Genomic DNA, 18,621 nt, shown 5'->3' on the forward strand with positions numbered 1-18,621 from the left:
ACACTGCTGTTGGTCCTTATCACAAACATCTCTTGATTCTTTTTGTCTCTCTAAGTTGACATCTTCTTCAGCATCTTTTATGTGTATGACACCTCTTCGCCACTATGAGATATTTGTATTTTTGTTCTTTTTTTCAGTTTTACGTCTGTCACGTGTACGAAGCATCATCAACATGCTCACTCGCTCACCTTGGGCCTTCTCCTCACATTCCTCTTCTGTATCCTCATACAGTATGGGCTCACTATGACATCTTCCAGACATTTTACTTGCGGGTTGGCAGGAAAAGTTGCAGAAAATATTTGGAGCGACTGACTAAGATCTTTGCGTTCCCACATACACTAGGTTTCTAGTCTTGATTACCACTTAAAGCGCATTACAGTACAGTTTTAAATTCACCCTTTCACATAAACATTCATACAGTGCATGAGGCTGACTCCATCAGAATCTTAGTGCCTGACAGTGACCGAACTGATTGTAATAGCAGCATCCTGTAAGCTTTGCTGAAGTCATGACAGATAGCTGTAATTGGCGGTGGCTATGGATCCATTTTGACTCAACTAAAAACAAGAATAGAACATGTTAATCATGCTCTCTCCAAGAGAAGAAAGTAGAAAAATGTCTCAAATTCACCTGCAAATATAGCTCTAGGGAACCAGCTGACCAATATGGCTTTGTAAGATGGTAGCCTGACAATCCACCATGGGGGAATTGTACACAGTCTGAAAGAGAAGCAGAGGAAAAGGAAAGGCCTCGAACATATTGAGGGGCCAGCTGGTGCAGAGAGAGAACATTAATGAAATAAACCTGCTACCTTCAGAGAAAAAACACCAATGCCAGCCTACCTCCTTCTGAGCTGAGATCAAGAATGTAGAAGAGGGGCCATATCTTCACTCCAAAAGAGCTTTGCAGCCATTACTCACAAACACTGGCCTCTTGGAAAACCGGGGTTAGCAGACACTTACGTTTTTTCCAGCAGAAATCAGCAGGGACTAAAACAGATGAGGTAAAGTTTATCCTGATGAAGTACAACAAAGAACCAAAGTGCAATTGTTGACCAGCCATCACCAGCTCGCTAGTATGCGCTACATGTTGCTTAAGTTTGTTTTGACTTATAGGGCACATGAAAAAGTATCTGGGCACTGGGCCAGGTATAATTAAAAAATACTCACTGATTTGCACACACACTTATCAAAAATTATGTTCAGACTCATTCAGAAGTTTCTGGTGTGTGGAAACACAGGGTTTTGTTTTCATTTTGTTTTACCTTAGTTTGATAATTGGACTCAGCTGATATAGAATCTATTGAGCTATGATCTTAGATCTTTGTGCTGAACTGAGTCCAGACCGATTCAATGGAAATGAACCATCCCAGTACTCACCACTCTGGTTTAATTAGACGACAGATATGTGTGATATTATTTCCTTAAAGCCCCTATTGGGAATAAAATATTGTAATTACATTTTATAGATTGGGAACATTGCAGCTGTCTCTGAATTTAATAATCCTAAAGCTTTGGATGATTAAAATACCTACAGGCGAACAAGACCCTTCACATTCTGACGATGAGAAACTTGTTTTTTTGCCTCCACCTTAAAATCTGACCACTTTTTTTTCAGACGCTGTCATCTCTGTCCTATTCACTCTCACTCACTGCATTAACAGCAGCAGCAACACATTACCAAACAGTGCATTTTCTTTTATTAGTGACATCACTGCTGTGGCCACCAAACAATCTGTCTTTCTTCACCTCCACCTCACTAACAAGCTTTTGATGTCAGTGTCAGAAAGTTGTGCTTCTTCTTCTCATAGCTTGATGCCGTGTTTCTACACAGAAACCCATTGGTCAGCTAGATTGGAAAATGAAGAAATATAATATTCATGAGGTGCTTTGCATTGACCATTAATGGTTGAATGTGGGTGTGTAGATGGCGGGATATGAGGCAGATCCACGTACGTACGTTTCCAGGGGGACTGTGATTTATAAAGGGATTCAATATGCCTAACATTTTCTTCTCGTTAGATGGTTTCATGTTGAGGTAGGATGTCTGAACAATAAGCTTGAGACTTTCTCACAATGGAGCAGAAGATCGTCTGGGTCAGGCATGTTCACAACAACAGGAAGGTAAGGGGGAGCCATGACATAAGGTATAAATTCCAATGTTTTTGTTTACAGCACATTAACACCAAAAGCTCTTAAATCTTGTCTTTCCAAGTTGACATCTTCTTTGGTGTCTTCTATGTATATGGCTCCTCTTTTTCATCCTGAGGTATTTGTATTCTTTGTGTTTAGTTTTTTTTCAGTTTTGCGTTTTACACGTGTTAGAAACTTTACCAACGAACTCTAACCCTCACTCTGTGTGTGAATGTGAATTCTTCTGACACTATCCTGGATCTATTCTCACATGGGATCACTGATATATTCTCCTGACATTTTACCATGGGACATTTGCGTTTCAATAAACAGCCACTACAAATTACTTATAAGTAGGGTTAAGAACTGAAACTCGGTTCCAAATTAGAACCGAATCCAAAATGCCAAATACCGGGTATCAGTAAAAAAAAATTCAGTTCTGCTTATTGGTTCCTAAACTGCAAGGATGCTGTATGCATCTGCCAGGACGCACTACGTCACGCACCATGCAACAGCCTGTGCATTTGTTTAGACGTAACCTAGCATGCATGGCTAACGTGGCTAAGATGAGCCGCGATATACGGTCAGAAGTGTGGCTTCACTTTAAAAAAGACAACGACGACCAGGCAATGCATGTGGGAAGCTCATCAAACATTTAAGGCAGCACGGCATCAATCTGAAAGACTGTACAGCGTTTAATGTCCTGCGGTCTCCGAGCCCGAGTGTGTCATCTTCAGCTAGCGCTAGTAGCACCTCGCTAGCACCTCTAGTAGAGCTAGGGAGAGCGAGCTGCGATGGCAGCGACACACAGTTCTCGCTGGCATTCAAGGGAGAGCTGACTAACATGACTGATACGAATTATGTCAGTAGGTTTCCTATCAATAAGACGTACAACAAACAGCTCAAAACATTATTATCCACAAATGGTTCAACTGCTACTGATTTCCACTGTGTTGTTATACAATATATGAGAGATAAATATTCCTCACAGATCTTAAAGTTGACAATTATTGATGTAACATTTGTTTACAAGGACAATTAGAAAATGTTCTTCTACTTATTATCCACAAATACGACTATGTGTTGTTTGGTTAATTTAAACACCAGCACTTTCAAGGCAAAAAGTTTCAACATTGCCTCTATCTACTTAGTTACTACTAATTTACAAAGTTGGGTTAAAGACATTGAGCATTTCTGATAAGGCTGAGATGAGTTGGGTGGGTTTTCTTTTGTAATGTTGCCTGCCTACCACAAGGCGTTACCACTGCTGCCCCGGTGTAACATGAAGCACAGCTACTGTGCATCACTCCAGTCCAATAAAATATTTTTGTTATCTAAACATTTTACCTCTTTTTTTTTTTTTTTTACCATTTTGGAATAAAAATGGGGAATACATAACAAACCCAAAAAACTCCTCAAAAGAAAACAAAAAAACAAGATTACACACAGAAATGGATTTTGGTAAAATAAAAAGGTATTAAAGTAATATATAAGTTATATCCACATAAATTGAATGAGAACATTACTTATATGAACTTAATCACACACTTTACACCATTTTAAAGCACTAAAGGTGTTCTGAATAACAATTCCAACTTACAGTGAAGTAAAGTTCTTACGTAATAGTTTTTGAATTTGATCCAAATGTTTAATGTGGTTTGGGGTCATTACGAGTGTAAATTCGTGGAGCAGACCACAAGCATGGACTGGTTCCAGGACACTTCATTAGTGGCACAGAACTGGGCCACAGTAGTCTTTACACCTGGGAGCGCCACCTGGATCAGTTTCCATCTCTCTATTACTTTGCATGTAACACATCCATCGGATCTGGCCACTGAGCTACCTTTTCCAGAAACCATAGTAATGCGTTGTTCTGTTTACCACACTCTGAGGACAGAAGAACCTTGCTTAGCGACCAGCACCGTGACACAACGACCCAGTTGTTTGTTTTAGCACTAAGTGTTTGGTTGGCTCATCTAGCAGAACCCCCACCCCAATCTGTTGGGGCAGTTTATTTGGAGGCCCCTAACCCTCAGCATCACCTATGAGGGTAGGAAATAACAACAGAGGATGGAACTACATGTTCCTTTTTTAAGGCGAAGGGTCATGTAACTCAACATCCCTAAGTCCTCCACCTTTTCACACCTAGGAATTCCACCCAAACATAGACTCAAAAAACAGCTTCTATTGGTCACTGTGTTGCACGTGATCAATAAAATCAAATCCCCAGAAATCCCATACTCCCTTGCCTCCTTTATTATCAAAGCTGCTGAAGGAGGCAATAAGGACAGTCTGGCGCTCTGAGCTGCTGCCTTATGATTAACCACAATTCTAATCAAGCTTCAATGGTGACAACACAAAGTCTTGCCAGCTGACCTGACAAACAACGGGAGCCACAAAGCAGAGTTGGTGTCAAGTGGCTCCCTCTGTAAGGAGAAAAAGGAGCCGCCAGTCATCTCCTCCGGGTGTTGTTGATTTCCTTTGTGAAAGCTTAGACTATATGTCTGTCACTGATCATGACAATGACTAAGAAGGTGCGATGACAAGATAGAACGAACATCATTGAATAATAACTTAAATAACTAAAATGTTCTTAAAATAAAATTTGCACAGAAAAATAAATATAATAAAATCAATTAAATTAAAATGAATTAACTTGATCAAAAAAATTTGGATGTGAAGCTTGAAATTACGAATCATGACATTATAGTGGCTCACATAATCACAGCAACTCGGACTCCTAACAATAATCTACCAGGAGCTCCTCCATCTGTCAAAGCACTCTACTAACTCTAATTCATCCAAAGTTTATTTTCCTTAACGTGGCTTTCTCAGAAGTAGCCCTTTGGCGCTGACACACTCGGCACGACAGTGATGCACTGAGGTATCCAGTTCCATTTTAGAAGAATCATTATGCAGTATATAATGGAAAGTTCACTAAATATAGACTGCACTGCATGAGGGTAAAAGATGTGGTTGGGGGTACAGTTCCCCCCTTTTCCCAAATGGCTCAAACATCAATTTCCTCCAAATTGCTGTAATTAATTCATCTCTTTGCTGGGGGAGTGTGATCACTCTGACAAATACTGTACATGATGTACCTTTGGGAAAAACTCACAAATTTACTTCTGCGAAGGCCCTCCTGGCAATTCTCTTTAGCCCATTGGAGTTGAAGTAATTACATTTTTAATACATATTAAATGCTCTGCATGTGCCAGAAAGAACTGAGCTAATGAAAGGTAAAGCCTCCAAACCAGCAGTTTTACTCTTAAAATAACCGTATGATCATTCAGACTGGGGCTGGACACAACTTGTTTGCTGTGTCTTAATTGGACACACTGAATTGACTTGCCACTATGATGTGTTGAGCATTATTATTTTAGAAATAACATATCAATGTTTATAATATAATAACAAAAGAGAATGAAAGAAAATAATAATTATAGTAATAAAATGTACACAAAATCTTCCAAGGTTCCAAGTTTGACTCAGTCTGCCTCTATTGCAGTAGCTTTACAAAACCTGGATGACCTGAATCATCAATTGTTATTTTTTTCTTTAAGATGTTTTTTGTAATTTTCAGATAGTTGTTATCACACTGGTGCTTGTTAAACAGTTTCTGATAAGTGTGGTTTTATTTAGGTCATTGATGCTATAAATGGACTGTATTGGCGGGACCTGAAAACCGCGGCTCCACAGCCACGATAACAACTGCACAGACTCTAGCTCCAAATTACATCATTAGTGCAAGGTGGCAGCACCTGTATCTGCAATATTTTGGCTTAATTTTTCTAAAGTGAGAATTGGTCTCATCATCCATCTTTATGATACCAGAAAACTAGAGTTTAGCCTAAAGAAAGCTGGATAATCCACTAATCATGCTCAGGCCCCAAGTCCCCCACTGTAAACTGCCCTGTGTGTGTGTGTGTGTGTGTGTGTGTGTGTGTGTGTGTGTGTGTGTGTGTGTGTGTGTGTGTGTGTGTGTGTGTGTGTGTGTGTGTGTGTGTGTTTGTAGTCTGTCTCATAGTTTACCGTTGGTGACAAAGTTGGTTGGTTCTTTTCCTCCCTGAAATATTTACTGGGAATAAATTCACAGACCCATCTGTGATGAATATATATCTTTGTCTTCTTTGAAAAACAGAGCCACCACCTTCACAATCTCTATGATAAACACACCCCGTTGGTTTAACACCAGAAAGCTTTAAGGACACGAGTAGTGCGAGTTAGCTTGACTAGCCCCTCTGAGAACTAGGTGAAAACAACAACAAATCTGTACTGATGGAGGGACATACACTGTATACACAGCTGTCAGCAGCTCCCACCTGTAGTGTAGTGTCTAAGTCAGACATATACACCCTGGCCCTACCGAGTATTAGAATGGTGTTCACACTTAAGTGCACTGTGAGCATAACCTAATGTAGTAGCATTCACAAACTTGATATACCAAACATTCCACCACAGCAAAATAGTCTCAGAGATCTCATGTATGTGGCTGTATCCCAGTGAGCTAAGCCCTCACACCCCGGTGACACATACTGATGATTTGGGCCATGAAGCAACTAGAAGAGCCCTGCTGAATATTTCAAGAGAGTCCATCTCCTCTGGGAAGAAAAGCATTACAAGACATTCATTTATAGAAAAAAGTTGATTCCTGCCTGGAAGTAAAAGCCATAAAGAACAGAGTGCTCCGTGAACTGTGTTCTATTCTTATAGCTCACAGAAACATAATGTCGCCCTCAACCTTTTTGCAGCCACAGTCTCACTGCAAGTCTTTAGTACACAGTAGTACAACATCAATGCTGAGCACTGCAGACAGCCAGAGGACTCCAAACATCTCACCCAAGTAGAGTCTTCCAAATAGGTTTTCTGTGTTTCTTTAGGGATCTGTATGGTATTTGTTACTGAAGCAAAGTGTTCTGAGAGAATTTCTCTAGTTTCATGCAACACAGAAAATGAATCCTATCATTTTCTGCTTAGCATGAAAACTGAAGAAATGCTCTTAAAAGAATTTGCATTATTTTAGGCAGGTTTTTCTTCAAACAGCAGAGAGTAGGAAATTACCCCACTTTCCTCATCAAAGCACACAGAACTCACATAGGATCACAATACAAGACTAAAACTACTTATACTGCCAACACCTACTCACAGTGCAATACAAGCCTAATCTCACTTTCCTCACCAAGTTGCAGCGACAGGTTTTGTTTGGTTAACTGTGTTTTTCTTTTAAAAGCCAGGCTCTGTGGTAGCACAGTGCTACAGTGGTGCTCCTGTTTCCTCCAAAGAAATGCAGGGTTTGTTTATCTAAATTGGCAGTAGTGGTGTTTGTCTCTTAAGTGTCAGCCCTGTGATAGACTGTGGACTTGTCCAAAGTGTACCTATATAACTGATGGATGGATGATAGCTCTGTTGATAATTTGTATTTGTAATGTAACTTTGCATGTTTAAAGTGTGTATCGAAGAATGAGGGCATTAATTGAAAAATAAGTAGTACTGGCTCTGACTGGATAATCTAAACCATACCTTTTCTATCATACTAAAAACATTCTAGTCTCAGTTTAACCTCCATGACTGACATGTCAGGGCTCCAGAGTGTGAACCATTTTAGTCACACAGTATGACTAAAATCTGATGAGTGCGACTAAATATATTAATTGGTTGCACAAGTGCCTGAAATTTATCAGATCCCCAAAAAATGTTTGAATAAAAAACAACTGGGTGTATGGACATTTGCCTTTGACAAACATTAAAGTGATTGATTAATAATGATTATTTTGACAGTGTATAGTAGGGATTTTATGTGCACACTCACAGACAGGCATTGCACACTTAATGTGAGCACATGCGCAATGTGCGTTACTAAAGGGTTGAGAGCACGCTGTGTCGACTACACCCACATTCCTTGTAGGCAAACAGAACACACAAAACAAGAGGACAAATGTAAAAACGAGGGTATACATTCACAATGAATGTAGGTTGAAATGCCAAGCGCAGACCCGACATCATCGGCGGATGTCTTTCCAGTTGTTACACCTGCCCCCGCTCCTAATCCTGATTTACCATCTTCCGTAGAGTTAGATCAAGATCCAGAGCCTACTAAAACATAGCTGCGCTATGAAAAAGCGACCAACTCGATGCATTGCATTTACTGCAAAGAGTGCAGCCAAAGCATTGCGGGCAAATGTGCTTTTGCTGTTCCGACATCAGCTTTCAGAATTGAAACCCTAAAAAAGCACAACTTGTCTAAAAAGCACATCTTGTGCCGTGACAGGTGGCTGGCAGAGCAGCTCCTCTCACCGCAGCGTTTTAGCGCCAGTCAGCGGCAAATCAAACAAGTGAGGAATCAGAAATGATGATCAAATTTAACACTGCTTAGAATATAGCAAGAGGAGTTGGCCTTCACTAAATTAAAATCACTGATAATCCTCATGAAAAAGGGGTTAAATGTCAACCTGAACTACGCCAACGACACTGCCTGCGCACAGTTCATCGGCGTGATCGCTGACTCATTAAAAAAAGACGTCTCTCAAGATCGCGGATTCCATGTACATTTCAATTATGATTGATGGAGACACAGTCATTTCCACGAAAGAGTGTGAAATCGTCTACTGCTCCTTTTCTTTGAGTTATATTTGTTTGGTATATCTATTTATTTGAGTTTTTCAAGGACTTTAAGTTTGTTTTATCATCACAATTTTTTGAGTGCTCTGTGATTAAAATAAAAAAAATTCTACACCTTTGCTCCTGCTTACAATAATTTACATAATTAGCTATGGATTGACCTATGTCTATGGGAAGCGATGCTGAAAATTAAATATTGGGTGCAACTAAAATATGTGGTGGTGCATATAAATGAAAAAGTTAGGCGCACCACTGCAACCAAGGAAAAAGTTAGTCTGGAGCCCTGCATGTTTTAAAACAAACTTATAGCCAACACACATTTATTAACTTTAGTGTCCCTCTGCATCTGAGACAGCACAGGAAATGAGGTCAAAGATAATGAAGATAGAGATATAGAGATCATTTATTTGGCATCTTGCTCCAATTGAATGTGTCTAGCTAAGCTGTGACTTTTAGTGTCACCAGTGCAATACAGCAACAAGCTAGTCGCTCGTTTGGATGTCAGCTAAATTTACCCAACTGATGTTTTCTGGGGGTGTCCCAAAAAGAAGGCTTCCTGCCTATAAGCAGGGCTTGTTTTGGTGAGATTTCCATAAAAACAAAATTTGAGCCAAAATGATCAAACTTAAACAAGCCTCAAAAACTGTTGGTTTGAAAGCACAGAGCATATTAATTGACACTGAGAAGTAAAGAGATAAATTCGTTTTATTAGACATTTGTCTAAATATTTGTCTTAATTAGTACATTATTTGTTGTGATGGCCAAAAATATGCTTTTTGACGTCAGAAGGATTATTGACCACCAAAATCTAAAGAGTTTATCCTTGAATACAAGTGAATTAAAAACAAATTTCTAAATATTTACCTAAACCATTTGTGATTTTAGAAAAATTTGTATCATTGTAAACCTGTTATAATAATTATGTATTGGCATCTGACTTTCGGTATTGTGCTGTTTCTGGGGGCTTGGTCTCAACCTGGGGACACCAGACACACCTTGAGCAGATACTCTTTTCAAAGGATGAGCAACGAGTCAAAAAATGTTCTTTTTTGTGAACCAACTGAATGAAAATAAAATATATAAATATTCCTTGTCATGTCATTTCATGAATGTATAGTTCTTTACCAGTCCAACTGATTTTGTATAGGCATGGTAAACACAAATATCGTTGACTTTGAATTAGATCAGTGAATGTTTTATGATGACACTTCAGCCACACTTGTGTTTCAGTCATTGTAAGTTTAGGTTTGAAATGATCAGCACTTCACAGGAGTGAAGACTCTGTCAACACTCATTAACCTAAATTACTTTCAATCTCACATCTACCATGAAGAGCATGTAACAGTGTTCTCCAGTTGGGCCTAGTAAGAGCAATCAACAAAAGTTGATGACATTTCAGTTGAAAATATTTGCATCAACTGGTGAAGCAACAGTGAAGAGAGTGTGACCGACCTGGTCGTCGTATCTGTAGGTTAGAAACTGATCCTCAGTGGCATCCTGCATGAAACTGCCCCGAGACGACAGGGCGAACTCCGGCAGGAACACTGCACTCTGGGGCTGAGTCTCTGCACACTGACAACACATAAACAAAAGCAGAGTTTCAGTGAATCATTTTCGTGGTGAAGTCCATGAGAAGCATTATCATGATCATGCACAAATCTGTAACACGCACACACACACACACACACACACACAGATTTCCTTCACTCCCTGGTAAAATAAGTGAGCTATATCCAGGGATGGGCAGTATTTATGATACATGTATTTACAAAATACAAAATAGCATTTTGTCATTTGTATTTGATAGGTTTGATGAAAATGGATTCATATTTTGTACAAAAATACTAAAACAAAAAAGCCCAGGCTTGTTGCAATCAGAACATTGAGGTTAAGAAAATTGATGATCCAGCAAAAAGCGAAACCCATTGAAGAAGAAGTCCAAGGTGGGAAATGTGCTGGTGCCAACATCGCCATTGAATTTTGGTATAAATTGTTACAATTCTTGACAGTACCTGTTTTGCTGTTCGTTTCAGTGTCCTAGGATAAATCATATATACGGAGTGTTCTAGCTGTTCTAACTGTTTAACCTGAGAAGTAATATCTAGTAAAAGCCCCTGTTTTATTGTCCTAGCTTGCAGCTTTGGGTAAGTGTTGTTTATCTCACGCTGTTTGTTTTCATACAGTTTTTGTCTTTTAAGTTTATGTGAAAGTTTGGAAACATGATTACTCAATAATCTCTTCCGAAAGGAAGAGAGGCATTGATTTTGACCGGGGGTTGCTTGTTTTTTCTCTGTATAAATTACAATCGTCTTCAAGTTATTTATTAACGACCTTTGTTAGGTGCTAATTTTATTTCCTTGGGGCCCTGTTCGCAGTGGCTTTGCTATAGTTCTCTTCCCCCTTTTTGCCATAGCATGCATACAGCGGGCGTTTTAAGGTGAATTCAATTTATTTCACCCCTTTCTTCGTTATATGTGATTGTGGCCAGCTGTGAGCAGCCTGTTTATAAGTCCCCCTTTATCAGCTATCCGTAGCTGCTGGGCGCTGTTGTTTATTTATTTATTAATTTTTTAAATCACAAAAAGTAACACAGAAATTACCTCACGTCATTTTTGCCGGGGCATCATGGACCCCCGTGATGACCATCGTGAATGCCCTACTTGTTTGGGCATGGCACATTTGATGGAAGATATTGAGAAGCCCTCTGTGGCAGCAATTGAACTGCCTGTGGAGGAGTGTGTTCTTGCTGGGGCAGTGCAGCCTCCATCAACCCAACTAAGTGAAAGGGGACACACCTCAAGGAAAGGATACTGGAAACACAAGCATGAGCACGCCCCTGTTCGCAGGCAGGGCTCAGGCAAAAAACATGCTCCTCAATCTTCACAGAGCCCAGCTGGTCAGCAGGATGACACTCAGCAGCAAATCCAAAATTGTGGGGCTCAATGTTCCTACTGAGGCTCCTGCTCCAGTGGATGGGATTGGGCAGGCATCACTCAGTCCCAACAGTCCCAGCAACCAGTTACTGTACCTGTGGCTGGTGACTACCTGCAGATGCTTAGGAAGGCATGGAACATCCCTGGTGGCGCACCTCAGTTCAATGCAAGTTACCGGAGACTGGCTAAGATCCAGTATACTCCCAAAACAGTAATGGGGGACATGCCTCCAGTTGAGCGGGAGATTGCAGCCTTAACGTCTCTGGGTCCAGAGCAGGTAACGGCTAATCCACGCTGTCCACTGAAAAAGTGTGATAAGTTGGACCGACTGGTGTGTTGGACTTATAATGTAGCCACACAAGCAGCCCGTTCGGGCAATGCACTCGCCATTTTATTGGTAGCTCTTAGGAGAACAGCCAACACAGAGGACCAGGACACTATGAGCCTCATAGACTCTGCCCTTGTCACTCTTTTCCAAATTACAAGGGACATTGGTGCAGCTATGTCATCTGCCATTATGTCACGGAGGCAGATTTGGTGGCGCAGACAACTCTGCTCGAAAAGAACTGAACAATATGCCAATCGTGCCAGCACACGTGTTTCATCCTTACTCCCAGGGTGTATTAGATAAGGCTGAACAGTCTCGGCGTACCAGAGAGTGTGTACAGCCCACGTTCAGCAGGGCTGTGACTACGAGGTATAAACCTAGGGTCTCCCAGCCTCCCCACCAATCATCGTAGGCTGGTTAAGACCCATGGGTGTATTGCAGGCAACAGGGTACAGGATTCACAACCTCTGGTGACTCCAAACAGGGATGCCTAGGGATGAGCGAGTACACCATTATCTGTATCTGTTCAACCGACTAAATTTTCCGTATCCCTACTCAGAAGTGGGCGGGACTTAACCCGGAAGTTGGTATTTTTAATGTTTATTAGAAAACTATTTACAGAACAGCCTTAGAATTGAGCTTCAGATCAATGTCACAAGATTAAGAGAACTATTCAGAACAAGTTTTTTTATAAACTTCAGTGAATCAATGAACACAACACATGCAGTATTAAGAAGTATTAAGTAAAATGCAGGTTTTCATAAACATACTCAACTCAATGCGTTTTCATACTCAACTTTTTTAAAATTACATTTAAACAGTGTGAAGTTTGTGTGTGTGACTCATCACAGGGCTTTTTTACCACATGTAGTAGTTTTTTTTGGGGGTGGTGCTGTATTTTTTATTTCTACACAAAGTAAAACACAATGTTAATTATGTGGTGTGGGTGTGTGTGTGAGTGAGTGAGAGAGTGTGTCCGTGTGCGTCTGGCCTGGCATGGCACACTCTGACTCGGCCAGTAGAGCTTGTGCGAGCTGCCTGGCTCTCACTCACTCGGCTTGTGGAGAGGAGCGCTCGCTCCATGTGCGGCTTTGTGGGAAGAAACGGTGTCAGACCCATGGGTGCTGGCTACAGTATCGAAGGGGTACAGAATTCAGTTCCGTTTTTTATAAAGATCAGTTCTAAGTGTGATTACAGAACATCAGAGGAGCACCTCCCACCTGCTGTCCCCATTGTGCTGTTTTTTCTTGTGTGGAGCTGGTGTGATGAACCAAGTACTAAGCTACCAGTGCCTCCAGTTTACAGCTAATTAGCCAAAAGACAAAAACAAGTATAGTTAACTTGTGTCTTGCTAATGTACATGCATGAGCTACTAATGTAATAAGTTATGGCAAACAGGTTTAGGGGAGACACTACAGGTGAATACAGTCAATTATAGGCCAATAAACAATTTAATGAAAGCCAAAACTGCTACATTTTAGTTTGAAAATTCTTATATACTTCATTGTAAACTAAATATACAATCGCAACTGGTATAGTGGAAGATTTTAATTGTAACATAAATGATGAGGATGAAAGGGCATAAATTTCATGGTAATTTAATACATTTGGTCAATGCATTAGTAAATTAAATTATTGTTGTCTATTAAAGACTTTTTTTTTGTTTTAACATATTATATAGGACAGCCGGACCTTTGTGCGTATGCATGGTCTGAGGAAGTTTGTTCGCAGAGCACGAACAAATTTGTTGTGCATTAAACGTTCATACGCATGGTTTAAGCACAGATCTGTGCGTACGCACTGTTTGTGAATGACGCCCATCCCTCACCTCTCTGAGGGTGATGAAGATTCTAGCCTTCCTGTAACAATTCCTTCTTAGTGGGCAGCAATAACTTTTTAGAGGCTTCTGGGGACGATTTCAGCCGCAGTAGATGTTCCGTTGGGCTTCCTCAGGGCCCGGCCACTGCAGAGGTGGCTGAATGCCTTCAAACTCCACCCGAAGCTGGACAGACACGTGAAACTTTGAGTGACACATACATGTCTCCAAGTTTTACACCAATGGGAGGACAGGGCGCTCTTTCTCCAAGGAGTCCCCCTCAGGAAATTTCCATTGAGGAGGACAGTGGTGACAAGACAGGTTAGGGAGCAGTCTGGGAAGGCAGGATGGTGCGCGGTTTGTGGATACCCCCCTGGGGTGGCGAACACATCAATGTCCTGGAGCTGAGAGCAGTTCACCTTGCTCTGAGAGCTCTCCTTCCCTCCATGCAGGGAGGCATAAAGTCCCTGCGTTGACTCGGTTCGGCATGGCTCAGACTGACCTATTTGGATCAGAAGAGAGAAACCCACTGCAGGATGTGGTTCTCTCTGGAAGGTCAGGGAGGTCCTCTGGGCCTGGATGCACTGTCTCAAGAATAGCCAGAAAGGTTGTTGTATGCTTTTCCTCCATTCTCTCTGATTCCCCAGGTACTCAATTGGATCGCCTTGGGCCACTACGAGGTGCTGTTAATAGCCCCCAGGTGGCCAAGGAGACATTGGTTCCCACCACTCCTTTGCCTGGTTAAGGGTCAACTGTGGGCCCTGTCAGTCAGGACAGACCTCCTCTCCTAAGCAGAAGTTCATTTATGGTTCCCAAAACCAGACATCCTGTGCCTTATCACGATATATTTTTTCATATCAGTCAATATCGAAATATATCACGATATAAATCAAATAACCCCAAAAAATAGAAATTGCACATTTGTAATTGCAATTAAAGGTCCGGTCGTCCTGTGTCAGAGTCTCTGTCAAAGTCTGCATCCTCCTCACTCCCACTCTGACCTGTGCTCACTTTACACTTCTACAATAAACACCATCACTGATCACAAGTTTTTAGGACACGTACAGGACTCACTTTGTGCTTGTTTGATTCTCTCTAGAGTTTAAAGGCTTTTATAGCACTGACAGGATGCTGTATGCGAGTGCATGTAACAATGTCCATTTCATATTGAAATTGTTAGCCATTTTGTTTAGTTGCTTTATTGTGGAAGGTTGGTTTGTGTTTCCTGTCGTAAGCAGTTTGTCTGTTGGGACTCTTGTTGTAAAGGGTCACCAACAGAAGTGGTTCTGTTGTGGAGAGAGAGGACATGTTGTCCTCACCCACACATCTTTTGTGTCCTTCTTCTACTAATGCCTCGCAGTATAAATGAAGTAAACCCTCGGCTACAAAATCATCATCCAGCCACTAAGCCGTCAAACCATGCTTACTAACTGGACTGACGTCTGAGGTCCATATGTCTGTGGTAAAACTTACTGAAAAGTAGCGCCGACTTGGAAGAGTATAGCGGGGCTCCAAATGTGAAATAAGCCGGCGAAATCCTTTATCTTCTACCACGGAAAACGGCTGGTCATCAAGAGCGGTAAATTTTGTTATGCGGTCATTAATTGCTTTAGTCCGTGGACTGTATCAAGAAAACATCCTGCAGTTCTCAAATGCCTGCTGGAAAGGCACTGCTGCTCTGACACTCCCTTTTCTTTTCTCACTAACGCTGGCTGCAAGCGCCTCATATTCTCACCATACATGGCTGTCGCGATGACGGACTCGAAGGTGACTTATGAGATTGAGACCTTTGCACATTTGTTGAAACTTGCAATACTACAGTCACTCTCAGAAAGTTTGAAAAACTTCTACACAACCGCGACGCAGTTTTCAGTTCCGACGTAAACACATCACGCTGGTATGGACAGGCACTGATGTATGACGTCATCAGCGCGACCAGCCGCACTGCCTTTATTGGACATTTTATCCGCTATAATTTCAGATTCCAATAAATAAATAATAATATAAAATTCCCATTATCGTGCCGATAATATATTGGACCGATATATATCGTGCATCCCTTCTCAAAACTCCAAACTTAAAGAGTCCAGCAGTTTCTGCAGGACGATTAGCTTTGCAGCTCAGTCTCAGTGTCTCTCAGGTCTCAGTCCTCCATGAGCTTTGCTCATGACCCGTGTGTCTCTCCAGGCAGCTCAGCTGCTGCCTTTTAAACCTGAGGATCAATCAGCCAACAGCTCTAACCTGCGCTGATTGATCCTCTGGTGCAGGTGAAGGTGCTCTCCCAGCTACCTCCACATACCCCCATCACCAAATTAAGGCCAGGGAGCCTTTCGGCTTGACCTACTCCCCCCCTCACCCTCCGGTGGGTGCCAATGCAAACAGAGTCTCTCTGGGGGCAGGTGGGCGCCGCGACACAGGTGCCCTGAAAACAGGAACCAACAGAGGGGTCGACCTCCCCGTTGGCTTTGGAGCAGGAACAGGGGCACGGGACTCCGCCTCCTACAGCTCAGTGCGCCAGGCGGTGACAGGAGTGGGCCCCAATCGGGCCAGCAGACACTCCAGCAGCGCAGTCTTCCTCGCTGCTTGCATCTGGAGAGTCTCCAGCCACCGTCTGCTCCCGCTGCCTGCTCCCGGTACGTGGGTACAGTCTATAATACTTTTTAAAGCACTTTCTAAATAAAAACGGGAGTTCATATCTGACTGATTTTATTAACTGATAATAACTGATGAAAAAGCAGCTATGTGCAGTAATATAGGAAATGCATCGAGATACATCGACTGCTGAATCCTAATTGAATCGTGAGGCTAGTGAAGGTGAACACCTCTAGTGAGCACATAGTCATCACAGTCACATCAGACAGGCAGCACCTCCCAGCTCCTGTCCATGTTGTACTGGTTTTTCTTATCTTGTGTGGAGCGGAGTGGTGATGAACAAACTAAGCTACCAGAGCCTCCAGTTTACAGCTAATTAGCCTAAAGACAAAAACAAATATAGTTAAGTTGTGCCTTGCTAGCAAACAGACAAAGTACAACAAACACCATCTAAATGTGTATTTTTGGACTCTTCTTTCTATTAGAGTGAAAGAAGATGACATGGAGGAAAGAAGATGACATGGAGGAAAAATAGACCAAAATCTCAAAATTGCTTTCTGGTGTTTTCTGAAGAGAAACAGTGAAGTCATCTCCCTAAACAAGCTGTAACACCCCGACCCCTCCTCCTTCTCAAATCAAGAGAGAGAAAAGCTGTTCTCAGATATGACCACTTGGATTGCTCATAAATTCTGCTCCTATTGAGTGTTGAATGCTTTCTATTAGATTCCCTGTGATTTATCCAAACAGGCACAATTCACACTGGATTTTCGGGCAAGCAGCGTAATCCAAAGGCAGAGAGGGGAGGAGTGAATCTTAGCCTAACAGAGACTGTGCTGCACACTGAGAATGGAGAGGAAAATCTGGCATCTGGCATTTAGAGGACTCCTCAGAGACAGACAGAAAGAGACTTTGTGAGTGTGCGTGGGTGCGTGTGTGTGTGTGTGTGTGTGTGTGTGTGTGTGTGTGTGTGTGTGTCCTGGCCACTTGAGCTGTGTGCGGGAGAGATGATCCACCATTAAGATTAGTGGGAGTGGTGTCTCCTGCAGGCTTTTAGAGCCACTTAGAGACAGACACAGCAGAAGTGCCACTGGTATGTGTTTCCCTGGAGAGCATCTGAGGACTGGCACACTGTCAGCACTAACCTCTTCACCCTCTCTCTTTCTTGCTGTCTCTCTCGAATGTTTGTGTTACTGTCATAACCACTACATCTTTACCAAATCAGGTCGTGCAAGGTTTTAAATGTATTAAAGTATGATTATGAATTGTAAGAAAAAAGATCTATTTTCTCTTTAAATGTACAATAACAGATTATGTAATCTTAGGTGAAACAGACTATAAACACAAAACCTGCAATGTTGTCTCGTGATAATGATGAGGTGGAAAAGTTGCAGTTGCCTATTTACATATTTAACAGACACAGATTCACCTTCATTTAGAGCGGTTTTTGTCTCAACCTGATAAATAAAAGTCCATAATTCACATCCTTTTTCATCACACTATGTGTCAGGTTTTAGAATTAAGTTTATTGCTACATTGTATTATAAATGAGGCACACACATTTGGTTTACACTGTTTATGTCATCGTCAGTTGTGGTAATTCATTTTTGTTGAATTCCAATGTCTGATGAGTCATCTTGGTAACGGCTAAGGAGGAGGATAAGGGTTTCCTGCTTAAATACATGGGCACGTTCAATCTCAAAATGTTTTGCACTGTTTTGCTACACTTTGCAGGTTAAATGAAACTTTAGCTTAAGCTTCCAGGTACATTTTCTCTGGATTGGTAGAAGTGTCAGAGGGGTGCCCAATCAGCAGTAATTTGTATATATAAACCCTACCTTATTAAAAAGACAGTGCAAATAATAGATTCTAATGTTCTCTGCAAATGTGGAAGATGCTGCTTGGTGTTCATCAATTAAAGATGTTGTAAGACTATATTTTATAATTAAGTTATTAAATACAATAAGCAAAACAAAAGTAGTATTAAGAAGTATAAGAAGTATGAAACATATTCAAACTCATCATCTGCAAGTTTCATCCCACAAGAACATCAGCAGCCATATTTGCAATGCTTGCGTGTCACAATAGGGTGTTCAATGCACCACTGTTCATATTCAAATAAACATTTTGTTATGTTTTGTCCAGGCTGAACATAACAGAGAGCCCCAGTTAATGGACCAGATCAAGAACTGCATTACCATGGGG

General features: G+C 41.4%; 1 protein-coding gene across 5 annotated transcripts in view; it reads right to left on the reverse strand.

Annotated features, from left to right (window-relative positions):
- Positions 1-18,621, reverse strand: part of adamtsl3 (ADAMTS-like 3) — a 200,289-nt gene that overhangs the window by 153,423 nt on the left and 28,245 nt on the right. For all 5 annotated transcript variants that reach the window (XM_035164638.2, XM_035164654.2, XM_035164632.2 and 2 more), the window contains exon 3: positions 10,203-10,322. In XM_035164638.2, the coding sequence (XP_035020529.1) occupies positions 10,203-10,322 (120 nt within the window). The remainder of the gene's footprint in view (positions 1-10,202; positions 10,323-18,621) is intronic.

Source organism: Hippoglossus stenolepis, chromosome 1, assembly GCF_022539355.2.
Source record: "Hippoglossus stenolepis isolate QCI-W04-F060 chromosome 1, HSTE1.2, whole genome shotgun sequence".
Taxonomy (NCBI): domain Eukaryota; kingdom Metazoa; phylum Chordata; class Actinopteri; order Pleuronectiformes; family Pleuronectidae; genus Hippoglossus; species Hippoglossus stenolepis.